Consider the following 26,232-nt stretch of genomic DNA (forward strand, 5'->3'; position numbering starts at 1 on the left):
ATTATTTTGTTAAACTAATTACCAGAGAAGAGAACATTAGTCCTGGTGTTAAACTGATGTATTAATACATCAGTAAATTTGCCTGTGATTCTAATCTGCATGGCTTTCTTTACCCCCATGTTTTTGATACCTTCCTACCTTCCATAAAATGCATGTTTTTTCTTTAATAATCATTGCCATAAATTGCAACTGCTTTGATGTTTTTTCCCCCATACATATTTACAAGCCTCTCAAACCAATGACCTGTATTTCTGTAACAAGATCAATATATCTGAATCACATCAGGCTTCTTGAGCTATGAAAGCCTTTAGAGCAGAAAACTGTGGCTTAAACAGGGCTTTAAAAGTTCGATCAATTAATGTTTTATTTTCTAATCCTATTTTTTCTCCCTAGATATTTTTTCATTTTAAATCCATCTTGTAGTTTAGAAACTAATGTAAATTGTGCACCACTCTAATATCTTTTGTATAGAGCAATACTTCAGGTTAAATTAACCAGAAATGCATCAATAGACAAAAATGAGTATCCCTTTTAGATGTATCATGATAACTCTCAATTATCTTGTTCCCTACTACATAATGTTTAATAACTTTGTTAGGTCTGATAAAGTCACATACTTGATTTTTTAGTCAAAAATAATATTAATCAAAATTACATCTACAATGATGTTATTGCTTTCATAAATAATGGTTAGAATGGTCTCTGAGAGAGCACCACAAGAGGACTTATATTTTCTGTGGGTCTTCTCTACATACTCATGTAAGGGGAGGAGACACGTATGCAAAACATTTGAAGTAAGCAATAAAGATGTGACAACTAAGTTGCTTTTTTTTGTTTAGTTATTTTTAAAACAAAAAGAAGTTGCATGTCTGTTGAGTGGAATTAGGTGCTTTCATCTTTGTAAGAGTAATTTTAGCCTGAAGCATTCTCTTTGTTCTTCCATATGATCATATGGATGGATTGATTTTGACTGCAGCATGAGGGCAATGCACTCCATTAATTCTGATTTACTGTCTCCCCAGTATCAGTGTTTTGTGTCCTTGCAAGGCCGAAATCACATACCATGGTTGCCCTTAAAAAGTCAACACTTCAGAAAAGTTTCTTGTACCATGAACTTTGAGATAAATCTAGTAATATCTGACATGATGGAAATCATGGCTGGAATTCCAGGCATTGCTGCATAGGTTACAGTGCTAAATGTTTTAAATATTTTCTTTTTAATGGTGACCAATGTGCTTGTCAGAGATACTTATCTTCCCTCTCAAAAATGCTAGTTTTCTTTTAACTAACAAATGTTTCTCTTTAATCTCCATTTGTCCATTCAACTGCTGATTCTGATGGGGGGAAAAAAAGCAAAACTTCTAGAAGAATGTAAGTTCCTGTCCACAAAAACTAGGCTGTGTGCTGCTGAAAATTAATACTGATTGCATTGCGAATTGAATTTGCAGTCCAAAAATGTGTGATTCTGACACTTTGTTGATAACTGTGTTTGCTGTAGCTAGATGTTTTGTGCATGCAGTGTTCAGAAAATACTATTGTATATAAATCAGTGTTCTGATATTTTGAACAAATTAATTGTGTGATTTTTGATTGTGTGCTCTCTGAATATTAAGATCCTTGCTTAAAATCAGCATGAACAATGTCCTACTACTACTTTCAGGAGTAAATACATTTGATAAAAAATAAATTTATTGGAATATATGTACTTATATACTATTTTACACATGCCAGTTAGAGATACTTTTATGTCCTTAAAAAACAGTGGACACAGTCGTAGTAGTAGACCTAATCTTTTATTGGATCTCCTAACTCAGCTCTAGTGTCATGGTTAATTTATTAAGTTTTAAGTGCAGTGCTGTGGTGGTTTCACTTGGCTAGCACTTGGCTAACAGCCAGACACAGCCAATCACTCACTCCCTGACTCCCAGGCCAAGGGTAAGGAGACTCATAGGTTGATATAAGAGCAATTTAATAATTTAAATAAAATAAAAATTAAAAAAATAAAGTTAATAATAACAGCAATAAAATATGCAAATTAATTATACACACTGCAATTGCTCACCACCCACTGACCAAGCCCCCCAATTCCCCGATAACAATCCTGGAGGAGTGACAATTCTGAAAGTGAAACCACAATCCCAGAAGAGCAAGAGCCTGAGCGAAAGCCAGAGAGCAAGAGAGAGAGAGACCCTCATTTATATACTGAACATGATGTTATATGATGTGAAATATTCTATTGGCATATCCAAATGCCCGTCTAGCTTATTAACTCTTTCTGTGCAATAAAATAGTACTTAATGTATAATGGTAGGGAAAACTTAAAATAAAAATCACAGTTTTACAATTTTAACTGGCTAGAGTGAGTCATGAGAACACAGCTGACTCAAATGGTTGAAATATTTTGCTGAAGTAGCTAGAAATGACCCCAAAATAGTAGCAAGGTGTCTTGCTGGACAGACAATTTGCAACATTTAGACAGGGATGATCATGGGTGTGTTATTAAAATGATTCCTTTAGGTGACACTAAGCTATAAACAGATGAATAATGTTGAGGAAGATACCTTTCTTACTATCTTGTTATAAACAGGATTTTTTAATGCAAAAATGGGCATAAAAATGACAACAGTTTATAAATTACTTTAAATAGGTAAGCACCAGCTACTTTGTCTGGTGAATAAATTCTGTTTTGTGCTACTCATTCTAAAGTACTTGATAAATCATAAAAGTTAAATGTTTTTTTCTCCTAGGGTGTTTCACGAGATTGACTATATTTTTGGTGGGCTTTTTAAGGAGAATCAATACTAGATTTTTCCTACATGTTTATTCTATTTGAAAACTAGTTATTATTTTTGTAATTTTTTACGTAGTCTTTGACTTCTAACACTTTTTTACTCCTGAAAAGTAACTCCTAAAAGCACGCTTTGTAGATCAGCTCAATATGTTGAACACAATGAATGTGTGAAAGGTTTAAACCCATAGAGAATTTGTGAAAACATAAAATATTTAGAAATACAAAGCAATATATTTTTATTGTCCTTCTGTGTAGTAAGAAACATTTTGTGTAGGTATATGTCTCACAACTCTTCACTCATGATATGTTGGAATTAGAATTCAAGTATCCTTTCATTTTGTGAAAATCTGTTGAAGTCTGATGTATAGAAATTATATCCATTAAACTTTTTGACCAAGATCTTCATCCACTGTAAATCAGCATAGCTCAGTTGTGAGTTACTGTAGCTACACTGATTTATAAGAGTAGAGGGCTTCAGCCTCCTAATACAAAGAATACTTTAATCCCACTCTTCTATCGATGTTTTCATTGCTAATTGCCATTCTGCTTTCTCTGCTTATAAAACTGTCTTGCTGATCCTTTGGAAATATTGTTAAATTCCTCTCTGTTTCTTATATTCCATAATGAAGTGTCGCAACCTCCTACGATAACTCAGCAATCTCCAAAAGATTACATTGTTGACCCTCGAGAGAATATTGTAATACAGTGTGAAGCGAAAGGAAAGCCACCTCCTAGGTTAGTAGTGTTTTGTTTTGCTTTTGTTGGCCTAATAGCATAGGAAAACTAGGAGAAAATAATGTAACTTTTGTAAACTAACAAGTATCTGCATATGTGTCCTTGCACGTGCAGGAACATGCGTGGGCTCTTACCTTTCTAATTGAAATAGCTACAAGATAGTGGCATAAATTTTATTCTTTTCATCTTCGACATTTAAACTTTTCTATAGTCATCAAGTAACTGTAGTATTTTTTTTTTTCTCCTCAAAAGATCTAACAATAAAATAATACTTGATTATTACAGGAGTAGATAGGTAAATGCCCATGGAAAGCACTGAGAAGTATGCCATACTATGACCAGGATCACATTCCAGATTTAGGCATAATGTCTTAAGAAGAAAGGACACTGGATAAATTCAGTGTAACACTAATAAATTCAAATTTAATGTTTTGTAAATAATTCCATTTTATGAGGCTTATCTTGAAATGCATAAGCATTTTGTCAGAAGTTATGTAATGTGTATCTGGCAGTAGTCTTGATTTAGTATTTAATATTCTTCAGTTTTGGTTTTGGCAGAAATTGTAACCAAATTGTTTCAGTGTCTTGAAATACTTGAAAACTACTGCTTTCAAGATATTATGTACCTGCACTGGAAATAGCAGTAGCTGTGATGCATTCTGGCATTGCTAATTACTGCTTCTGATTTCAGAGACTATAAAGAGAAGTGTGCATCTCTCTGTTCTCAGTAGTGTTATGCTACAACTTATTAGCAAGGTCAGTGTATAATTGCTCATTCCAACACACACAGAGCTCATTAAATGTACTTCTGAATAACCAGGGTTTTTTCTACATTATTCCTTCTGCTTGCCTTGGGATCATGGTCATTATCATGATGGGCAGTGGAATGGAGAAGATGGAGATTATCTGTGATACCGTTACCCTTTCTAGTGTTCTGTTAATGGTAGGAGTGACATAAAGCTGCTGTGTTTACCAGTATTTTAATTTATCAGGCACAATGCCATTCTCAAGTGGTTGCTGACCTAGAAGATCATGTGATAATCATCGTGTGCATTCGGACAACTGTACTGCTTCTGCAGATGTTTCTCTTGAAGGCCTTTTTTGGGTTGGGTTTACCTGAGAAACTAAGAGCGCTGTCCGTGAGACTGACATATCTGAGTCATATGCCAGGGGTCCCTGCTGTACAGCCTCATCTTCCTCATCAAACCTGTGTCTCACTTTGTTCCCCTGCTACAGATGGAATGACAGGATTTAAGTGGAGAATTTTCTAATGAGTTTTATAAGCTTGTGCTTAATTTTGCTTATTTTTAAAGATACGACATCCAAATAATTTATTTCAGTAATTAGTCTGGTCCATCAGTCTTGATGTCCTGCAAAGGCATATTGGAACTTGAGCTGCTTCAAAGCTCTGAAGTTGAAGGTGAACTTTCTAGCCAGGAGTGTGAATTGTTTGTGGAGAGTAACTTATTGGTGGGAGCAGCTGGCATAAAAGTTTATGCATGTGCTGCTACCTATAGCTTGAGCAGCAAAGATTCTGACTTTTGTGTGTCTCCAATTCAGGGTTTTGTACCACATTTTTCCCCTTTCATTTGAAGCTATCTTGCAGTTCCTTTTATCCTTCAGTGTAATTGGTAGCAGAGAATTACAGAAATCCCACGTTGTGCAGCTTCACCTTCAAGGTTGTAAGAAACAGGTTCACTATTGCTTCACTATGCACACTAGTCCTCAGAAAAGCACTGCATCGTGGCACAGAGCTGCTGGTCAGGTCCAGTTCTTCTGCTCTCCCCCACCACGAAGTGCAAATAGTGTGTCCAGTCTTGTCATCCTACTGCAGAAGGTCCGACCACAATTTAAATCACTTTAAATTTGAACTTTTCTAGTGCCATATGTGTCTATACTAAATAAGCATTCTAACCAGTTAGCATATGTAGTGTTTGTGTTTAAGATTATGAAGCTGAAAAGTAATGAGTAGGAAAACTGCTGTTCACATTTGAACCTGTGAGGGCTCAGCACTTCACAGGCGTTGTTCTAGCTCTCTAACTATACTTTTGGCCATTAACAAAGAATAAGTAAGAAACTGGTGTTCACAGTAGTATAATGCGCACACTGTGAGTCTCTGGTTTTTTACACTTTATTTTGTGAGTTCTAAAAGTGTTTATTTTTAGCGACTACTTTTCAAAACATCTCTTGCTTTGAGTAACACCAGTATAAATTTACTAGATTAATTATGGGCTATAAGACTGCAAAATTTAATTTCAAGAATCATGGTTGTTTGCATTAGAGTAGTGAAAAGAAATCACACTCACCATACAGTCTCTAATTTACATGCATGACTTTAAAATGACCAAACCAATTAAAAGAAAAGCTCTCCTGCTGGGACCTGAGATGACACATTTCAGCCCAGAGCAAGTTTTTAAAGGCAGGTTTATAAACCCTTTCAACAATAGGTTTTATAATGGAAATACTAATGCAGCTTTAGCAATATCAGTTCTCACAGATGTTACTGTATCGTCTTTTGTAGAAAGAAAATCAGTTATTTTCCATATATGATTAACTTCAGAATCTTTTAATGTAATTTTTTTTTAAATATTGACTTTGAAATGACTCCTGTTAACAAGTCCAACTAAGCCTTTTATCTTAAAGTATTGCCAGTTCTCTTGTATTAATAAGTGCTCTATTACTTTATTAGTTAATTTAGTTTGGGAACAAGTCTTACTTATCTGCTAAAGAAAAAAATATCATGTCTTACTCAAAATTGCTTTTTTCTTCTTTCTGTCCATACAATCTACAAAAGGCAAATGAAGAAGAAACTTTTCTTTTTGTTTTTATTATTTTAGCTTCTCCTGGACACGTAATGGAACTCATTTTGATATAGATAAAGATGCACAGGTAACAATGAAACCAAATTCAGGGACCCTCGTCATAAATATTATGAATGGTGGGAAGGCAGAAGCATATGAAGGAGTGTACCAGTGTACAGCAAGGAATGAAAGAGGAGCAGCCATTTCCAACAATATCGTTATAAGGCCTTCTAGTAAGTGATGCTCTTAATGCTCATAAAATATGAAACACTTCAGTTTGCTTATTTTCTTATGAATGTTTCACTTTTTTTTTCCTGCCTTAAAAATTTAATTATCAAAGTGACCATGTTAGAAGGTATTGTGTAGTTTCTGATATTCACACTTATTGCATGTTCTCTCTGATATTCCTTAGACAACTTAATAACCAAAATGCTTTTCTGGGTTTTTTTTTGGTCTGTCTGGATGACCTATAATGTTTAAAATTGGGTTGTATATATGACACTAGGATTAGAATAAAATGTTTAAATCCTCAGTGCACATCGCTGATGATGACAATTTGTATTCTCTTTCTGATGCATGTATTCCATAGTTTTTTAAGTAACTTTAATACAAAACAGTTGGCCCCAAAAAGAAGATAAAGCTATTTTTTTTTTATTAGTGGCTTTTTATGTGATTTTTTATATCAGATCAGTTTTTCAAGCTTCTCAGCTTAAATATGCTTTACTCACGTTTTAATAAAACTGTCTGTATGTAATACTGTTTCAGGAAGCTCTACCTTTTTTTCTAATTTAGTGCATCACTTTTTTTTTTTTTTCCATTATCGTAGTAAAAACTTTCCGAGATACTGTTATAGATCTTTAAGTGAGTAGCCAAAATAATTTGAATCAGTCAATTATACTTTCAGCAAATCATTGCTGTACAAAATGTTTTTAAGAAAACCTACTTTTCTCTCAAGGAAACATAAATAAGAACAAAAATTAAATCTTTAGTAAACATGATAGGACTTAACATTCTGATGCATATACTTCTTCTATTTTTCTCTAATATTATGTGCATTTCTTCCTTAAATTCTGTAATTTTTGTCAATCCATAGCTTGCGTGTGTGTTAAAATTACTTTCTATAGGATCCCCTTTGTGGACGAAAGAAAAACTAGAACCAAATCAGGTTCGAGAAGGTGATTCACTAGTGCTACACTGCAGACCTCCTGTTGGCTTACCACCACCTATAATATTTTGGATGGATAATGGTGAGTTTGGTTTTTATGCAGAATTAGTTTATTTTTTTCAGTTTTTCTACATAGTTGATCATTGCTTACCAAGACCACAGATGGTGGAGTTTTTCCTTCTAAGTTAAAATTCAAAGAATTTCCGTTTCTGTAGAAATGAAGAAACAAGCAGACATTCAGCCCAAAAGCATGAAGCCAAAAGCAGCTGAAGATCTTAATGTAAGTTGTAAATTAACACACTGGGGAAGATTGGGAAGAGAAGGGAGCTCTAGAGGAAACTTCGGAAGGTCTAAATATTTACAAACCTACAAACACCGAAAATGGAACAAATGTGGAGTCTACAGCTGATAACAATGGAGTGTGTATTATAATTGAGATGAATACTTTCTTGTTTTCCCTTAGCTTTCCAAAGGCTGCCTCAAAGTGAAAGAGTTTCCCAAGGTCTAAATGGAGACCTTTATTTTTCGAATGTACAACCAGAAGACACCCGAGAGGACTATATCTGCTATGCAAGATTTAATCATACACAAACTATACAGCAGAAACAACCCATTTCTGTAAAAGTCTTTTCAAGTAGGTATTGCATTACCTAATTGCATACTTATATAGTATTTATCCAGAATTCTCAAGTTATTTGCCAAAGTTAAGCAGTGTTACGCTAGGGATTTTTGTCATTTTAATTCTGAATAGGAAATTACATTACTGTATAAAATTAAAATATTATCTCCAATTTTCCTGACATATAATTCATTTTTAAAACTGTTTTTTTTCTCTTTACCAGGCTTTGTCTTTTGAAAAAAATGTTTTGTGAGATTTGAAGTATTGAAAAAATAGTATAAAAAATAATAGTTTCCAAATGGTTTTCAAACCCAAGAATATCAAGTTCTTATGATTATTTTAACTATTGAAACAAATTAATCAATCATTTGATTAACTCACCGTGGCCATATCATCACCTTTTGATTCCCAGTACTTTGATTTATCCCTCTTGTATGCATTCTTCACGATATTCTGTTTATTTCAGTGGATTCATTGAATGACACTATAGCTGCTAATTTGAGTGACACTGATATTTATGGTGGTGAGTTATACTGGTCCCCACTGATACTCCCTGTTTTACAGTAGCATTTAGTTAACTAACTTCACCTCCATGGCTACTTAACCTTCTGCTCCCTTTTCAGTTTCTAATAAAGGTGCTATTAGTGCTAGTGATAATACATGCTTTAGAAAGGGACTGCACAGTGTGATCCTTTCAAATATTCAGTGTTTCAATGCTATTGTAACATATGTCTCAGAAAAAATAAAACCTCTTATAATAAATGAGTCCTTTCACACTGGGGCAGATATTACAAATTGTCTATTTGATTTCTTCTATACTGTGTTGCTTGTTTATATTTTCTCTCCAATTTAACTAGTAGTTGGATGTGATCATTATCACTAGGACTATTCAATATCACATGCTGCATAATAAGTAACAACAATGAAGCATTTAACAGATGCATTTCACATTTAATAATTTCATCAATGTGCCATTCATTTTTAACATATTTCATAAGTGTAAAACTGGAATTAATTAAAATCTAAACACTTTAATACTATCTGTATAAATAACTTTGTAGGGGAAAAGATTAGTGTTGTTTGTCTGGTGTTTAAGCTGATCTTTTAAATTAATCTGTGTTGAATGGTCTTTTGTATATTGTGAATTAAATCCTTCTGAACAGGTATACGTGTGTTTAGCAAGGCTGACTTCGGAGCAACACTGATACCATAACACTTGATGTTATAAACTCTCTGTGTGATATTGTGTGAGATAGATAGAAAATACATGATATTTATTCTATTTTTGTCTTTTTCTTTGTCAAATGAACATATTAAACCCTTACTTATGGAAATCTAAAATAAAACACGGGCACAGAATATTTCAATCCTCTGCATAAAAATAAGATGCCATTCAGGAACAAACAAGAAATATGTGCCTGAACACAGAATCATATATTAGCTACATTTAGTGAGGAAAACACCATTTCGTTGGCTCACAATTCAGAAATGCCAGAGGTAATTCTTCTGAATTTGCATAGTCTTGCAAAATGAGTCAGCAGTCCTTAGCAGTGCTAAAATTGGGCACATGAGTTATTGCCTGTGACTATCAGCTGTGCTCGTCACTCTAGACCATCCTTTTCTCCCAACTTTAAGTTGTTAGTGTACTAGTTTTTAAGGAATTCATAGCACATACTGTATTACTATCAAGTATTCTATTAATCTTAATCTATCAGAAAATCCTGTATGCTAATAAATAAGTTTATTATGTTCTGGCTCACTTTTTAAAAAAATACAATAATTTGCTGTAATGATACAGACTGCTACTGTATTTTAGAGCAATTTAATTCTGTATTTTAAAATTAATATAAAAGAACATTTACAGAATATAATATAAAATTAATATAAAAGAGTATTTACAGAAGCACTCTATTATTACAGAATGCACTCTTATTCTGACTGCCATGAAGGCACATGAAATACCATAATCATAGAGTCAGAATGGTTAGGGTTGGATTGGACCTTAAAGGTCATCTAGTTCCAACCCCCCTGCCATCAGCAGGGACATCTTCCACTAGATCAGGTTGCTCAAAGTCCCATCCAACCTAGCCTTAAATGCTTCCAGGGAGGGGACATCCACAACTTCCCTGGACAACTTGTTCCGGTGTCTTACCACCCTCACAGTCAATATTTTCTTCCTAATATCTAATCTAAACCTACCCTCTTTCATCTTAAAGCGATTACCCCTTGTTCTATAACTACCTGCCTTTGTAAGAAGTCCCTCCCCAATAATAATACTTCAAAAGCCAACAGAGTATTATGTCAGAAATGAATCTTATATTTATAGATTTCTGTTTACTCTGGTTATTTCTTATGGGTTAATCAGTGGTTCTTTATTATCAGACTGGAGAACAGCTTGAGTTAAAATTAAATATATAATAAGAGGAGAAAACCAGGCTTAACTTCTGAAAAGATGCCTCACGATGTCTAGAAAATACTGAACAACGCATATTGCAAAGTGGAGGGTATCTTTTATCCCCTTGGTTTGTAGTTCTAAATACAATAATATTGTTTTATTTGTGTTTTGATGGAAGCCCAGAAATTTTTGATAACTTTCACTCTTGTACTACGACTCACATCAGTGACCTCTTACTCCCTGTAATAGTTCTGCTGAAGTGAATAGCAGCTTCTTAGGATAAAAGCTCTACATCCATCCATCAGACTGCACAGTTTCCTATGTAAAAACTATGTATCAGTTGCTCCCATCTTTAATAATAACATTTTTCATGTATGTGTTCAAAATTACAGCATTTAACAGGTTGAGATATGTCTGTCAAAAACCTAATTTGTTGAGCTGTATAGCTGTGTAACATAGTGTTTAACTAAATGGCTAATGTGGAGTAAAATCTCTGTCCAAAATGTGAGAATGGATGTATGCATTTGATCAGTATTAAAATAAAATTTTAATTTTTTTTTTTTAATTTTTTCTTGTTCCAGCAAAGCCAGTTACAGAGAGGAAGCCAATTCTTCTAACACCAACAGGTAGCACGAGTACCAAAGTGGAACTCAGAGGAAATGTGCTTTTGTTGGAGTGCATTGCAGCAGGATTGTGAGTTACTTTTTAGACAGTGTTTTTCTAAATAAAAATACAGAAACAGAGGGAAATATTTCAGAGATGCTTAAAATGTTACCAGTGTATAAGCTTAGGTATTTAAAAGAAACAGAAATGTAGTATGGAAACAGCTCATTTGAGGAAGTCCACCATTTATTTGGACATCAGCAGGTTTTCAAACTGACTATGGACATAAATACAGCCTCTGCCTTCTCATAACCCCAAACCCTACACACAGGATTTACGTTGTACCATTGATTTTTAAAGGACACAAGCAAAGGATGCATAGGCTAAACTTGGACACACATCTGCAGAATTGCACTGAGGAGTCAAACCTCTTTTTTTTTCCTACATTTACAATCATTAGGCTTTTGAATTATATAAAAATAGATAAGAATCTGCTGGTCTAATCTGAAGAAGCTACTTACATATGCTAATAATTACTTAATAGATCAGCTAGGTGGGAGTTGTTAGAATATACCTTCAGCTGCTTATATCCAATTTCTCATTGTAATTGAGTTTAATTGGTACTTGTTTCTTCGATGTAATGCAAGTTTGCTTCTGCTACTTATTGTGCAAGTAGGAAATTAGTGAAGAGCAATTTAACTTTATGAATTAATTTGATCTTACATCAGTTTCATTCTCAGGAAGAAATCTGAGAATAGATTGTTTAGTGCAGAAGTGGAAAATCTTTAGTGCCTATTTCAGAAACTGGAAACATGTTTGCAGTGCATATGAAAGCATATAATGCAGGTAGCCATGAGGGAAGCCAGTAATTGCAAATCATGCAGCACAGAATCATGCTCATTTGTTCACTTGCATAAGCTCTGCAAGGCATGCTCATGCATAGCTTGACACAGCTTGATACAAGCAACAGTGCAGTGTTTCTGTCTCATTTGTGCTCTGCTCAGGTGTCTAGCACCACTAGCAAAACCACACCTATGAGTGGGAGTAGCATCAGCTCAGGTAATCTTTGTCTGCTCTATAGTTACATGCTTTTTGAATACTGCAATAGAAGTGATTCAGTGATCCAAACTCCAGTAAAATGGCTGGATAAAAACAGGGAAAAAATAGAATATTATACATTATATAGCTTTGTGTCTTTAGCTGCCATGTAATTTAAAAAAAAAAAAAATTCAATGAGGGAACCTTGCATAGTTGTCCACAAAGGGCCAGATTCAGATTTTGTTTAAAACAACTATTCCTAATTACTTATACCATAATTAAAAGTCAACTTTGCTAGGTGCTTCTTTTGTAAAATATGGGATATTAGACTGGTAAGGGAATATTTGCCTTGAGTCATTACTCTTTGAGAGAGGACATTCTAGTAAGCAACACTTTGTAATTTCTTGTAATTTTAAAAGTATATCTCCATGGGTTTGGACAACTTGCAATTTCAGTGGACAACATGGGGCATAGCCAAGATTTAGACATGGTGCATTGACAAGCAGCTGTCACAAAATCACAGAATGGAAGGTGTTGGAAGGGACCTCTGAAGATCATCTAGTCGAACCCCACTGCTAGAGAAGGATCACCTAGAGTAGAACACACAGGAACATGTCCAGGCGAGTTTTGAATGTCTCCAGAGTGGGAGACTCTACAACCTCTCTGAACAGCCTGTTACCCTCAAAGTAAAGAATTATTTCCTTATGTTTAGGTTGAACCTCCTGTTTTCCAGTTTGTGACCATTGTCCCTTGTCCTGTCACTGGACACCACTGAGAAGAGTCTGGCCCCATCCTCCTGACACCCACCTTTTAGATATTTATAAGCATTGATGAGATCCCCTCTCAGCCTCCTCTTCTCTAGACTAAACATTCCCAGCTCTCTCAGCCTTTCCTCCTATAATAGATGCTCCAGTCCCATAATCGTCTTAGTGGCCCTGTGCTGGACTCTCTCCAGTGGTTCCTTGTCCTTCTTGAGCTGGAGAGCCCAGAACTCAACACAGTACTCCAGGTGAGGCCTCACCAAGGCAGAGTAGAGGCGGAGGAGAACCTCCCTTGGCCTGCTGGCCACACTCTTCTTTATGCATCCCAGGATGCCGTTGGCCTTCTTGGCCACAAGTGCACATTGTTGGCTCATGGTCAGCCTGTTGCCCTCCAGGACTCCCAGGTTCTTTTCCCCAGAGCTGCTCTCCAACAGGTCAGCCCGCAACCTGTATTGATACATGCTATAAGCTATACTTGATTCAGCACTGACCTTTTTTTCTTGATTTCTCATAGGAAACATTACAGTAGAGCTGTAAGGAGACAGAAAATTTTATGATGTTCATGAAGCATTAGTATACTGCTCACATAAAGCTATCTTTTAAAGCACCATCAGCATCAATTTACTAGTATAAGTGCAATAAGAATTGAAATACACTTGTATTCGTTATTAACTGTCAGGAGTTTTAGGTTAATCAGCAGACAAATGTATTCTGTAATTATTAAGCCTATGAACAGATGGCCATTGACAGTGTTAGTGAGGCTTGTCATTTCCTAGAAACAAATGCTGGCATATTTTGCACATTTGCTGGACATGCCCCAATATCTGGGCAAAGGCTTTTAAAATAATGATTTGTAAAATACATGTTCAAAAAATTAATGTATTGAACTCTCGGCATCCTTTTCTCCAGTCCCTAAATTTAATCTCTGCTTTTGCTTCTCCAGACCCACACCGGTAATCCGCTGGATTAAAGAGGGTGGGGAACTGCCAGCCAACAGGACATTTTTTGAAAACTTTAAGAAAACTCTCAAGATTATAGATGTTTCTGAAGCTGACTCTGGGAACTACAAATGTATAGCAAGAAATGTATTAGGTTCTGCTCATCATGTCATTTCAGTAACTGTGAAAGGTAATACTAAAATAATCCTTAATATGATATTGTCAGTGTCCAGAATGCAAGATTGAAGTAAGCTTTCTAGGATAAAAGATGACTGAAATGATGAATGACAGTGGTAAAAAAAACAACCAACCAAAAAAAAACCTAAGGAAGTTATCATTATACTGACTGAGTTCTAGCACTGGAAGGACTTCACTCTTAATTTCTTTTTCTTTTTTTTTTTTTTTTTAATATGTTATTTTGTAAAGCATCAGGCTAAATTGAGATTATACTATAACAGTAGTAAAATAATTTATTAGTTTTTATGAGTGCTACATTTACTTTAGATCCTTTGTTTATCTGCCATTAGACTGCTTCTTTCCCTTGTTTTTTTAATCTTCTCCATCTCTCTTCTTCATCTCTTTATTTTCTCCATCTTTTCTGCTCTTCATTCATATAGCCCAGATTCTTTCTCTTCTCTCTTTTAATATTGTCTAATGGCCTTACATTCTGAATACCATGAAACAAAAAAAACCTGGAATGACAGCTAATTAATCATTGAAATAATCAACTGTAGTGCATCCTTTGCATGCTAAATAGCCATTTATGTTGTTGTAGACCAACGTCATTTTATGATCATGTTCAACCTCCTTTTTAAGAGCAGAAATATAATTTGCTGTTTGCATCTGTCCATCAGTTTAAAATCTGAAATTAAACTGCAAGATGTGATAACATATGCTGTTTGCAGTTATTTATTGTAAGAGATGGAGACATAGATGAGTTTCTTTTGGTAAGGACAGTATTCCATCCATTTTGATCTCTCCATGTTTTCACATGTCTCAGGTAAACATCTGGCCCCACTGCAATCACCCATTGACTTCAGCAAGACCGAGGATTTTGCCATTTCTAAATTTCACCATTGACTTGAAACCTTTTTATATAATCAAACTTAAATTCATTTCTAATGGCCTAACTACTGTAAGCATAGATGTCTCTGCATTAGTCAAAAGACCACTCTAGTCTCTTCAGATGCCATACTCAGATAAATTTTGCTTTCTTAAGGAAAGGCAAATTAGATTCAAAGCAGGCAGCCCTACATGAAACGAAGAATCTCTTGTTACTTACTTATCTCAGAATTTTAATGGAGCTGGTAACCAATAGCTCAGTTTAGCCAAATTGTAATGTACCAGTTAATCACTGAGTATTTTATATATATAAAATTAACAGTGTAAGTCTGTATCTATACATACCTTGTTTGAATTATTTTCTGGTTACCATGACTGTGCCTTATGATTATCTGTACATAATTTTGGAAGACAGTTGCTGTGTTTCTTTTCCCAACCCCAGCTGCTCCATACTGGATAACAGCGCCCAGAAACTTGGTCTTGTCTCCTGGAGAAGATGGGACATTGATCTGCAGAGCTAACGGCAACCCAAAGCCTAATATAAGCTGGTTGGCAAATGGCGTTCCCATAGCAAGTAAGATTCTTCATTATCGTATGGGAGGATGAGTAAGAGAATGTGAGGAATATCAGGGTGTTTTTTCAAATATAAATGAAGAGCATGTATTTGAGTAGTTTTTGCTTGACGAGTAATACTAAATTATAAATGAGGTGATAAAAATACTGTGGTTCATGGAAGTGGAAAAACAAAATGTACCTCTAATGTGCTTGAATGCACTAAAATTTATGACCATACTCCTGGTTATCCTGTCTGGTCTTCTGCTGGTCGTATCTTTATGGAGATGTTAACAGTAGCTGTTAACAAAGCTACTCCATGCCCCTTTGACAGGGATATTGCTGGAGTGTAATTTTTACCATTGTGTTGCTGTGGCAGTCGTGTTTGATAGATTTCTCCTTTGCTGCCCTGCTGCAACACTTACTTTTATCTAGAAATTGTAAAGGTGACATAAAAAGTCAATTCTGCACCTCTGTGGATGTACAGGTCATTTTTGCTGGATTTGCTGCTTAGAGTATGTTTGAGCCTTCCAGGCTTCAGCACTAAAGTGCAGCAGCAGCAAAACTCACTGAATGCATCAGCAAGTGCCTGGCAAACAGCTTGTGCCAAGCGAGTGTCAAAGAAAAGGAACCCCTAAGGCAGTGAAACAGCTGTTTCTGTGTGCATGGGTTAGGAAAGAAACTCTGAATTGGTGATTGAGTCATTTAATTGTTGCAGTGTTATGACTGACAGCACTGTAAGACAGACACAAGATAGCTACTATATATAGCACAACTTTACTTGGGGAGAACTTGCAGGAGGACACTGCAGTGTGTTGTCAGTTGTGTATTTACTCAGCACGGCCTGTATGGTAAATCACATTTGGTTTTTCTATGTTTATCCTTCCTCTTTCACAAGATGATCTTATAAAAACAGGCAATCTACCTTGTTGACTCGTGAGAGATAATGTGCTCTAAAATATTGTTCTGTGCTGACCTATTGAAAGTATGACAGTGTAACTTTCAGGAGTTTCAGGAGATGTTTAAGTCTGTTGATGAAGTAAATGTCATGGTGTTTGAGATATGGAGGAAGATGGTCTACAGTGAGAATCTAGGAAATAGCAACAGATAAATGAGAACCCTCATTAGATATATTCAAAATGTTTTGGATACAAGAGGCACTAAACTGGACTGGAGGGAAAAATATGCACCTTTGTGGGTGGAACATAGGGTATATATTGAAACAGAAAGAAATATTTTGCAAAGAACCTGTTTCAGGAATCCTAATTAAATGTAAGTTGAGATCTCTAGCCTGAGACTTAAAATGTGAAGTTTCCATTGGTTAAAAGTTATGTAAGCTGACATTAAGTACCTTGTGAAACAATGGTGTTACAGGAAAACAGGAAAATAATCATTTGATTTTGTTTTGTATATATTGTACATAAATATGTCATAATGCATGCCTTATAATCAAAGTTTAGTACCTGTCCTGATCTTTCCTTTCTGCGTTTTCAGTGGTGTCATCTTCCTTACTATTTTCTATATGGTTACCAGTAACTTTTTTTGGTTTCTTTTGAGGAGGTATCAGGAGGTATCTGTCCTGATAGTTTAACTGTTCTTTTCAGGCTTCCTGACTAGTAAAATATTTTTCACCTAGGAGATGCTGTTCAAAGGACAGATAAGTACATTTTCAAGAAAAGAAATGATGTGTTCTGCACTCTTGCAGGATAGCAGTAAAACATTAAGAAAGAGACTTTTCAGAAACAGCTGCAAGATGCCACTGAATTTCCCAAATATGAGGGCAGCATATATTGGCTGACTGGCCTTGAGAAATCAGTACACAGAGTCTTATTGAAGGGAACTCAGTAAAAATTAAGACACTTTAATTAAATTACCCACTCAACCTCAGTAGGAAGAAAAAAGAAAAGAACACAGAAAATAAGTAACTGGGTATCTCAGCCTTGTGTTAAAGGCCATTTTCACTGCTGAGAAAAACTGAGGTTTTATTCACCTTAAATATTTAAGTGCAAGTTGTTTGGATGCTCCAGTACACTGAGTCTGTCAGGGCACTTAAGAGAAGCATCACAATCACAAAAAGTGCAGTTCTTAAGCTTCTTGTGATTTTGTTTTATTCTGAGTTATGAGTTATCGAAAGCTGGTCTGGAAACTACTGAGTACAGTGTGCCTTTTTGTTCACTTGTTACTAAATTATAAAATTGAGCCCCTCTTCTTCCATCTGAATGATTAGTGAATCACTGTAAAAGGAAACTAAAGCAGCTGTTTCAGCTTCAGGGCAGTGCTGGGAGTCAATGGCAGGATTTCAAAGAAAAAGAGCTACATTTGAATTTCAAAGCCCTGCTGTCATCATATATCCCACAATGTGCCTCCTGTGGCCCAGTAATCTGTTTGCAATACTTTAATTTTCTATTGGAAAGCACAACTGGGAGATGTTTAATTCTTCCGGTTTTGTTTTTCCATAATAGAGTCAGGCATGGAAGGGGGAATATTGAAGAAAGAACCATTCGTCCATATCTCAAAGGGTGAGGCTTAAATACCAGAAGGGAAAAGGGAAGAATAAAGAAAAATGTGGTGTGTCTCATGCACCTATGAAAAAAAAACCTGCAATGGTGTAAATTTTGTTCCAGATTATATGAATCAGAGCAGAAAGATATTTTTAAAGGAGGATTTTAGGTTTCTTTGAAAATTTTAATTAATTTTCTTCAACAGTAATGCTTAAAAGAAAAACTCCAGCATGTCTGAAAAGAAAGCTGCTTCAGACACACTAGAGTGTTAAGGACCTAACCTTCGAATGTTTACTCACAGGAGTAATTTGAACTCACATGCACAGTCCTGTGGAGGTCAATTAGAAGTACTTTGGCAAGTAGCAATTGAAAGTTCAGGCCATGACTCTGGCTTGCCTTGTGCTTCAATTAACACTCAAGATCTACATTATTTATACTGCTGCATAATCCGTTGTGTTTTACTGCTTAGATATTCAGCATAGTTTTACAAAAGGGAAGCCATGCATAAAGTATTTCAACTTTTAAGAAAGTAACAAACCAGATTAATTGGGAAGGGGAAACACTTTAATAATTGGACTTCAGAAAGACTGCACAAAAGACTAATTTCTTGGTTCAGTGGTTTATAGTTCATGATAAACTATTAAATATTAAATACACATACTTAGATTTATACAAAGTACTGCAGTGAAAGATGCTATTTATCTTCTTTCAACATGTTCTTCACTTGTTTATATCACATTTCACATTGAATCTTAGGTTTTATTTAGTCTACAATAGTAATTATTTTGAATTTAAGGGAGAAACATTAGCCCTTATATTTCCTTCATGAAAGGCCTTGATAATCCCTGGCTCAGAATTTCGTCATCCATCATGTTCTCTGTGAGTACACACACAAGCTGTTCACCACAGCCACGGGAGGGTGGGGAGAAATCTGCTGGACTCTCATGCCCCAAGGAATTCAGTCTCAGAGAGGACTGCCAGGGCAGGCATTTATCCACTGCTTCTGGTAACAACCTGCTGTTCCTTTGGAGGTAATAGTACTACAGAATCAGAAACTTGGAAACAAAGTTTTTAGTGATCACATGAAAATATTTTCTGAGGAGCAAGTGAGATTAGTAAAAAAAGGCAAAGGACATCTTCTTCCATGTCCCATCTCTTCCAGAATGAAGTCTTTTTCAGTTCACTGTAAGGGGTAGAGGAAAGCCAAACTGGATTACTGAAATATCTTCTTTTTCTTGCTTCAGTTCAGTCTTGGTTTGACCCTATAGGTTCTCAAGGATCTGATGCCCTATATTGCCCATTCTTGCTATTTCACTACCAGTTTTGTATTCAACTCTGAAAGCATGGCTTCCATGCCAGTGAATTATTTTCAATCTACATTGGTTTTTAGGTTCTTTTAAAACCTCAGTATCACGGCATAGTTGAGGGTAAAAGGGACATCTAGTCCAACCTGCCTGCTCAAAGCAGGGTGTTATCTAGTTGATCAGGACTGTGTGCAGACAGATTTTTATTATCTCCAAGGACAGAGACTCCAACACCTCCTTTGGCATCTTGTTTCAGAGTCTGACTGCCCTCAAAATAAAAACTTTAAGTTAAAAAACCCACAACTCCAAGCAATGTATTTTCTTCCCAGTTTCACCAGAACTTAAAGATCTGAGCTTAAGTATTTAAAGTCAGTAGACCAGTTTAAAGTTGTAATAATTTTCTGCCCAAAATACATATATTTGTTACAGATCAGGCTGAAGTCTGTATAATTTATTTGGACTCATAACATTATATTATATACTGCATCATCTGTTGACAGTTGTTCTGTTCTTCATTGTGTTTAGCTTCCTGAATTTGCATAAATGCACATTGATCAGCAATCAAAATTGATAAGGAAAATTAAATACTTCAATAGAAAACATCTCACAAAATCTCGATTTTTCCTTCCAGTTTTAGCCATAATACTGTGTTTTAACTGCTGCTGTTCCGAAAGCACATTTAATTCTGTCTTTTTTTCCCAGGAAAAAAGGTAATAATGGTGTCATAGTGGTTATTTAAACATACTAACAAAAGTAGTTGTTTGGGCTGTATGAAGTTTATGAAACAGATGGAAGTATGCATTCAGATGAACAGAAGATATTCAGGGTGCTGATGACTAACTATGACAAAAGCGTGATGGAGGCTATACCTTCTCTGTACAGGAACATCTGTATGTGACTATGGAATCAAGAAGCTGTCATATTATACAAAATGATGGAAGAATTAGGTGAAACCAGGCAATCAAGTCTTTGTCCAGAAAGGACATAAACATGTTCATAAGCTGAGACTCAATGTTATTGGGAGTAAATGTTGACTGTTACAGGGCACGTGTAACTGTCTGTTACAGCAGCAGAATTCCTATAGCAAATCCTCATCAGTCATTATCCTGATTGTACAGACTCATTTCAGGTGTTTGTAGTTCTCTGCTGTTTTTATGTTGTTATGTAGTTCTTTGCCTATCAGTGCCAAATTCAGATTTGTCAAACATGTCAAAAGCATTTTCTCCTTTTCGTGCAGCTATTCTGTAATGTGACCAGAATCCTCGTAAAGGCAAACAAGCAGTGCTTGAGTGGCCCTGCCATCGCTTTTTTCCCCAAAAAAGTTTAAAAAAGGACATGGAAGGGGCTCAAGTACTGCATCCTTCTTTGCCTCAGTATTTACTAGCAAGACTGGCCTTCAGGAGTCCCAGGTTCTAGAGGTGAGGGGGAAAAACTGTAATGAGATGTACCCTTGATGGAAGAGGACCAGGTCAGGGAATACGTAAGCAAACTGGACATACGTAAGTCCGTGGGCCCTGATGGGATGCACCCACAAGTGCTGAGGCAGCTGGCAGATGTCATTCCAAGGCCACTCTCAATAATCTTTGATTGATCATGGTGACTGGGAGAAGTGCCGGAAGACTGGAGGAGAGCAAATGTTAGTCCTGTCCTCAAGAAGAGCAAGAAGGAGAACCCAGGGAACTACAAGCTGGTCAGCCTTACCTTGATCCCTGGGCATTTACAGGCACATTAGAGACAAAAAAAACATCAGGAGTAGTTAGCATGGTTTCACCAAGGAGAAGTCATGCCTGAGCAGCTTGATACATTTCTATGATTGAATGACTGACCTGCTAGATAAGGGGAAGAGTAGTGGATATTGTCTACCTGAACTTAAGTCTAGACTTAAGTCAGGCCTTTGACACTGTGTCCTGTAAGATCCTTATAGACAAGCTGTTGACGTATGGGCTGGATAAGCAGAAAGTGAGGTGGATAGAAAAATGGCTGAATGGCCAGGCTGGGAGAGTGGTGATCAGTGGCACAAAGTGTAGTTGGAGACCAGTAGCTAGCAATGTACTCCAGGGGTCAGTCCTGTTTAACATCTTCATTAATAATCTGGATGATGAGGCAGCAAGTTTGCTGATGACACAAAACTGGGAGGAGTGGCTGATATACCGAGGGGTCATACTGCCATCCAGAGGGATCTCGACAGGTTGGAGATACAGGCCAACAAGAACATCACGAAGGTCAACAAGGAGAAGTGCAAAGTCCTGCAACTGGGCAGGAACAACCCCATGCACCATTACATACTGGGGGCCATCCAGCTGGAAAGTAGCTTAGCAGGAAAGGACTTGGGGGTCCTGGTGGACATCAAGTTGACCATAAGCTAGCAATGTACCCTTGTGCAAAGAGGCTAATATTATCCAGGGCTACGATAGACAAAAGCATTGCTGGCAGATCAAGGGACATGATCCTTCCCCCATCTGGACCCAGTCCTGGGCAACTGGCTCTGGGTGGCCCTGCTTGAGTAGGGAGTTGGACCAGATGACCTCTAGCGATCCCTTCCAGTTTCAACCATTCTGTGTGCATGAGTGCAGCAGTGCATGCTTAAGATCATTAACACAGCTGGATGGTACAGCATCAAACTTCTAGGGTCTAACCCTGCAAAACACACTGTAGCACATGGCAAAGACATTTAGGTTCTGCTGGTGTTGTGTGGGAGGATGAGGTATGTCAGAAGACAGACTGTTGAACAGATGCCAGTCTGAACAGGGAGCTTTCTGACATCAGTGCCCTTCAGCATGCAAGAGGCTGGATCAGTCAAAGGAAGCACTGACTAACCTGACAATTTCCTCAATTTTTTTTTTTTTTTTTCTTCTTGGGACCCACAGCTTGGACCCTTCTTCTGAGAATAAGCACCTACCTCCTTTCCTTCAAATAACCGAAGAGGGATATCTTTTTTTTTTTTTTTTTTTTTTCCTTAAATACAGCAGTGGGAAGGGAAGGTGCTACCCTTCTTTTTATATGATAATTTAATGGTTAGATCATTCTTTTAAGATCCGGTTCTTTCTTCAGTCATAGAGGATTGAACTAATGGCTTCCATCTCTTTGAAGGGGCCCTACCATCAGCCTATAAGGTATTATGTATGGGACTGTGTGAGGGAGGGAGTCTGTGCACCCATCAAAACTCTGTCTGTGTGCAGAGAATGCTACAGGACTCAGAGGGCACAAGTGGAGGGAAGCCCAGAGCCTGGGGCAGGAAGTAGCCATGATTGGAGTGGTCGTGGGCGGATCTCCTACCTCCTGGGAGGGCGGTTGTGTGTATTTTCAATTTACAGTGACTTGTATGCAGAAACAGACCACTCCTCATAGCTGACTGGCCTGCCTGCTGGGCTACTCACCTGCTCTGTCTATTTTCAGCCCATGAATCTTTTAATGAAATGGCATTTATGTAGAATAGGAGGCAATGTGAAACGTGGAACACAATAGGAAGTAAAGCAAAAGAGAAGAAAAATAAGTGCCAGCAATCCAGAAGCCCAGAGAATAAGCATTTAAAATTCCAGTAGTACCTTTTTCTTCCTTTCCAAAATTTTTGAATTTGTGATATTGATTTGAACTCAGAGTGATGGAAGATAAGGATTAAAAATTGAGTCGAAAACTGTTCTTGAGGCATCTGTTTGGAAATTGATCTAATTACTTTATAAGCAAAATGGCCTTAGAGTTCACCCAAGATGGAAACATCCTTAAGCAGCACAGAACTGTGGTCCCCTTCATCTGTCCCCATTTATTCCTCTCTCTTAGAAAATTCAGTGACAGATGCTTCAGTAGATTTAAGAAAATCTAGGAGAAATTCTCCTTTTTCTTTACAGATGAGTACTAAGATATTGTCTGACTCAAAAGGCTTTACCACTTTAAAAAAATTATGTTAATTTAGTTAATTGATCTTTTCTATGAATCCAAAGAAATGAGAGATTATTTTATATGAAAATGCATTCTACAAATATAGTTATTTTTTCAAGTTCCAGTAGTATATACAGGTATCAATTGTGATGATGCAACCAAGCTATGATGCGTTTATTTATACATATATGAATTTATTTTTAATATTAATATATAAAGAATTTCAACATTAATTTTCAATATTAATAATACAATTATGTGTTTTGATTAATATTTACTTAAAATATTAAACTATAGTTTGTGTGGGTTTATGCAGTGTGGTGTTAGAAGCCAAGTTTTTTCTCTGTTGTACCTCTAATTCCATCCAGTTGTATCCTAACTGACAGCTATTATTCTCCAGTAATATCTCAGAATTTTCAGTTATAGTCTCGATTCTTCTGGGATGCAAGAACTCTTCAACAGCTCAGGCTACTACAGAACAGTTGAGGAAATGGCATTGTGTAAATCTTATAAAAGGGAAAGAGTGCCACCTACTGAAAAACTATCACTGCTCTTGATTTTGTGTGAAAGAAGTATTTAGTACTTATGTTTTACTCTGAGATAGTTTTCAACTGAGTAAAGCTATTTTTATATTTGGATAATTATTTCTGGTATAACAAATTATTTGAAAAGCTGAAGCCTTTAAGTCAGAGGATTGAAGAGTCATTCTAACATAATTTTCTTTTGATACTCTGAAATATTTCCTTATTTTTTCTAGCTATTATCTGTATTTGCCTGAATCTTGTCATATTCTTATTTTTCCTCTATAATGCATGCAAAATACGATCTGAGCTTTACTTCTTTGAAAAACAAACAACAACAAAAAACCCTCAGAAAATGGGAACTCTACCATGCTGAGTTAAATATTTGTAGAACTAGAAGAATTTCCTTAATCATATTGAAATTCATATCTTAACCAGTGAACAGTCACCCAGGAAAATACAAGAAAGGGCATATTGGTCTTTCACATTGTTTCTTCTTTTCAGAAGTGGGAAATGTATCACCCAACAGCAGTTTATGAAAAATATATTTTTTTTTCTTTACACCAACAGTTGCCCCAGAAGATCCTAGCAGAAAGGTAGATGGTGATACCATTATTTTTTCACATGTGCAAGAAAGATCAAGTGCTGTCTATCAGTGCAATGCTTCTAATGAATATGGATACTTGCTAGCAAATGCATTTGTGAATGTTCTGGGTAAGAAATGGATTTTATATTTTTCAGTTTTCTTGCATGTTCGGTTGTCTTCTTCTACTACATAGACTGCATACTCAAGCCTTGCTTGAGGTCTTCAGTGGGAATGGATGTATTTCCTGAGCCCTGTAAAAGGCAAGGGTATACCTTGTTTTTGTTAGGTTATTCCTGATTTTCACTTTCAGTTTTCCTAAGAAGGTTAGTTGTGAAAGCTGGGGAAAACTTGGAAGAAATTTTATCTCTTTTGTATGTAAACGTACAAATCAAGCAAACAGAAGCATAACAAATAAGACAGGAATTAATATTCCTTGAGTTACTGTTTTTCAGAACACTTTGATTGATTGCGGGTGTTTTGGATCAGCTCAATAGATGATCTCTAAATTGCTATGGCAAGGGAATGTGATTATGCATGTGTCTTGAAGGCCTCCCAAGAATGTTTTGTTGGGTTTTTTTTATCTACTAAATATTATGGCTTCTAATTCTTCTTGCTGAATTTAACAAAGCTAGTAGCAAAATCCTAGGCTGAATGGCATCCAAAGACTCTCCTGCAGGAACTGGCAGATTGTTTGATTGAGAAACACTGTCTTTTCACTCTCTTTGGTTCCATGGTTCCTTTAAAAAATGTAGGTGTTTCACCAAACACCTTAGCTTCTTTCTGCCTGCAGGTTTGTTCAGAATTATGTAGTTCAGTCTGTTCCCAGGAGTTTCTCTTCTTGAAGTACATTCTGATTTTATTTTTCCAAATGAAATCATTGCCTTTGGTGCCCATCCCTATTATTGTAAACAGGAAAGAAGCATTTGTTTTTCACAAGATAATTCTCCTATGTTAACATTTCATTAGGTTACTGGCAGTAGAATATATATGGACCTAGACTGTGACCAGAAATCACTTCAGAGAAGGACGTTAACATATAATTCTTTAGGCTGTTCTTGATGACTTAGTATTTTGTATTTGCATCATTGTATCTATATCCAGATATTTTTGTCTTTTCAGCTGAGCCACCAAGAATTCTAACTCCTGCTAATAAGCTGTATCAAGTCATTGCAGATAATTCTGCATTGCTAGACTGTGCTTATTTTGGTTCACCTAAGCCTGAAATTGAATGGTAAGCTATAGTTTTTCTTAAGTAATGTAAAAAGTGACAGTTACATCTATGGAAACAAACATTTAAAATTTAAAAACTATTTTTACACATATTTACAATTTAAAAATAGTGTATTTTTAAATATATGCTAATTACAATATGCTAATACAATATAACACCTACTGAGTATAACAACAGTGAAGTTATACCTACAGAGTCAAGTTTGAATTTCATTATGTGATTCTGTATTTTCTAATGTTGTGATCCCAAGTTTGCATTTTCTGATAATAAAATACAACAGAATTTAAGTATGTTGTTGGATAATGATACTACTTTTTATATAAAGGTTTAAGGGAGTGAAAGGTAGCATCTTGCGTGGGAATGAATATGTTTTCCATGATAATGGAACCTTGGAAATTCCGGTGGCTCAAAAGGATAGTACTGGTTCTTACACATGTGTAGCAAGGAATGAATTAGGAAAGATACAAAATGAGGTGCAATTGGAAGTTAAAGGTAAGAAATTAATCGATCTTTCATCAAAGGTTAGTATAGAATTCAGACTTTCTGAATATCTAATGGTAATTTTAAATTTCAGATGCAACAATGATAATTAAACAGCCAGAATACAAAGTGATTCAGAGATATGGCCAAGTTTCATTTGAGTGTATAATAAAACATGATTCTACCTTATTACCAACAATTATATGGTTGAAGGACAATGATGAACTGCCAGATGATGAAAGGTATGGACAAAATAATTTTCCTTTATTTTTA

General features: G+C 36.0%; 1 protein-coding gene across 1 annotated transcript in view; it reads left to right on the plus strand.

Annotated features, from left to right (window-relative positions):
- Positions 1-26,232, plus strand: part of NRCAM (neuronal cell adhesion molecule) — a 35,960-nt gene that overhangs the window by 1,003 nt on the left and 8,725 nt on the right. The window contains exons 2-13 of the mRNA XM_029085181.1: positions 1,354-1,371; positions 3,421-3,526; positions 6,364-6,560; positions 7,452-7,574; positions 7,956-8,126; positions 11,088-11,199; positions 13,852-14,036; positions 15,351-15,482; positions 24,233-24,376; positions 25,368-25,479; positions 25,805-25,971; positions 26,054-26,201. Coding sequence (XP_028941014.1) covers positions 1,354-1,371; positions 3,421-3,526; positions 6,364-6,560; positions 7,452-7,574; positions 7,956-8,126; positions 11,088-11,199; positions 13,852-14,036; positions 15,351-15,482; positions 24,233-24,376; positions 25,368-25,479; positions 25,805-25,971; positions 26,054-26,201 — 1,615 coding nt within the window. The remainder of the gene's footprint in view (positions 1-1,353; positions 1,372-3,420; positions 3,527-6,363; positions 6,561-7,451; positions 7,575-7,955; positions 8,127-11,087; positions 11,200-13,851; positions 14,037-15,350; positions 15,483-24,232; positions 24,377-25,367; positions 25,480-25,804; positions 25,972-26,053; positions 26,202-26,232) is intronic.

The sequence above is a fragment of the Antrostomus carolinensis genome, unplaced genomic scaffold (genome assembly GCF_000700745.2).
Source record: "Antrostomus carolinensis isolate BGI_N321 unplaced genomic scaffold, ASM70074v2 scaffold13515, whole genome shotgun sequence".
Taxonomy (NCBI): domain Eukaryota; kingdom Metazoa; phylum Chordata; class Aves; order Caprimulgiformes; family Caprimulgidae; genus Antrostomus; species Antrostomus carolinensis.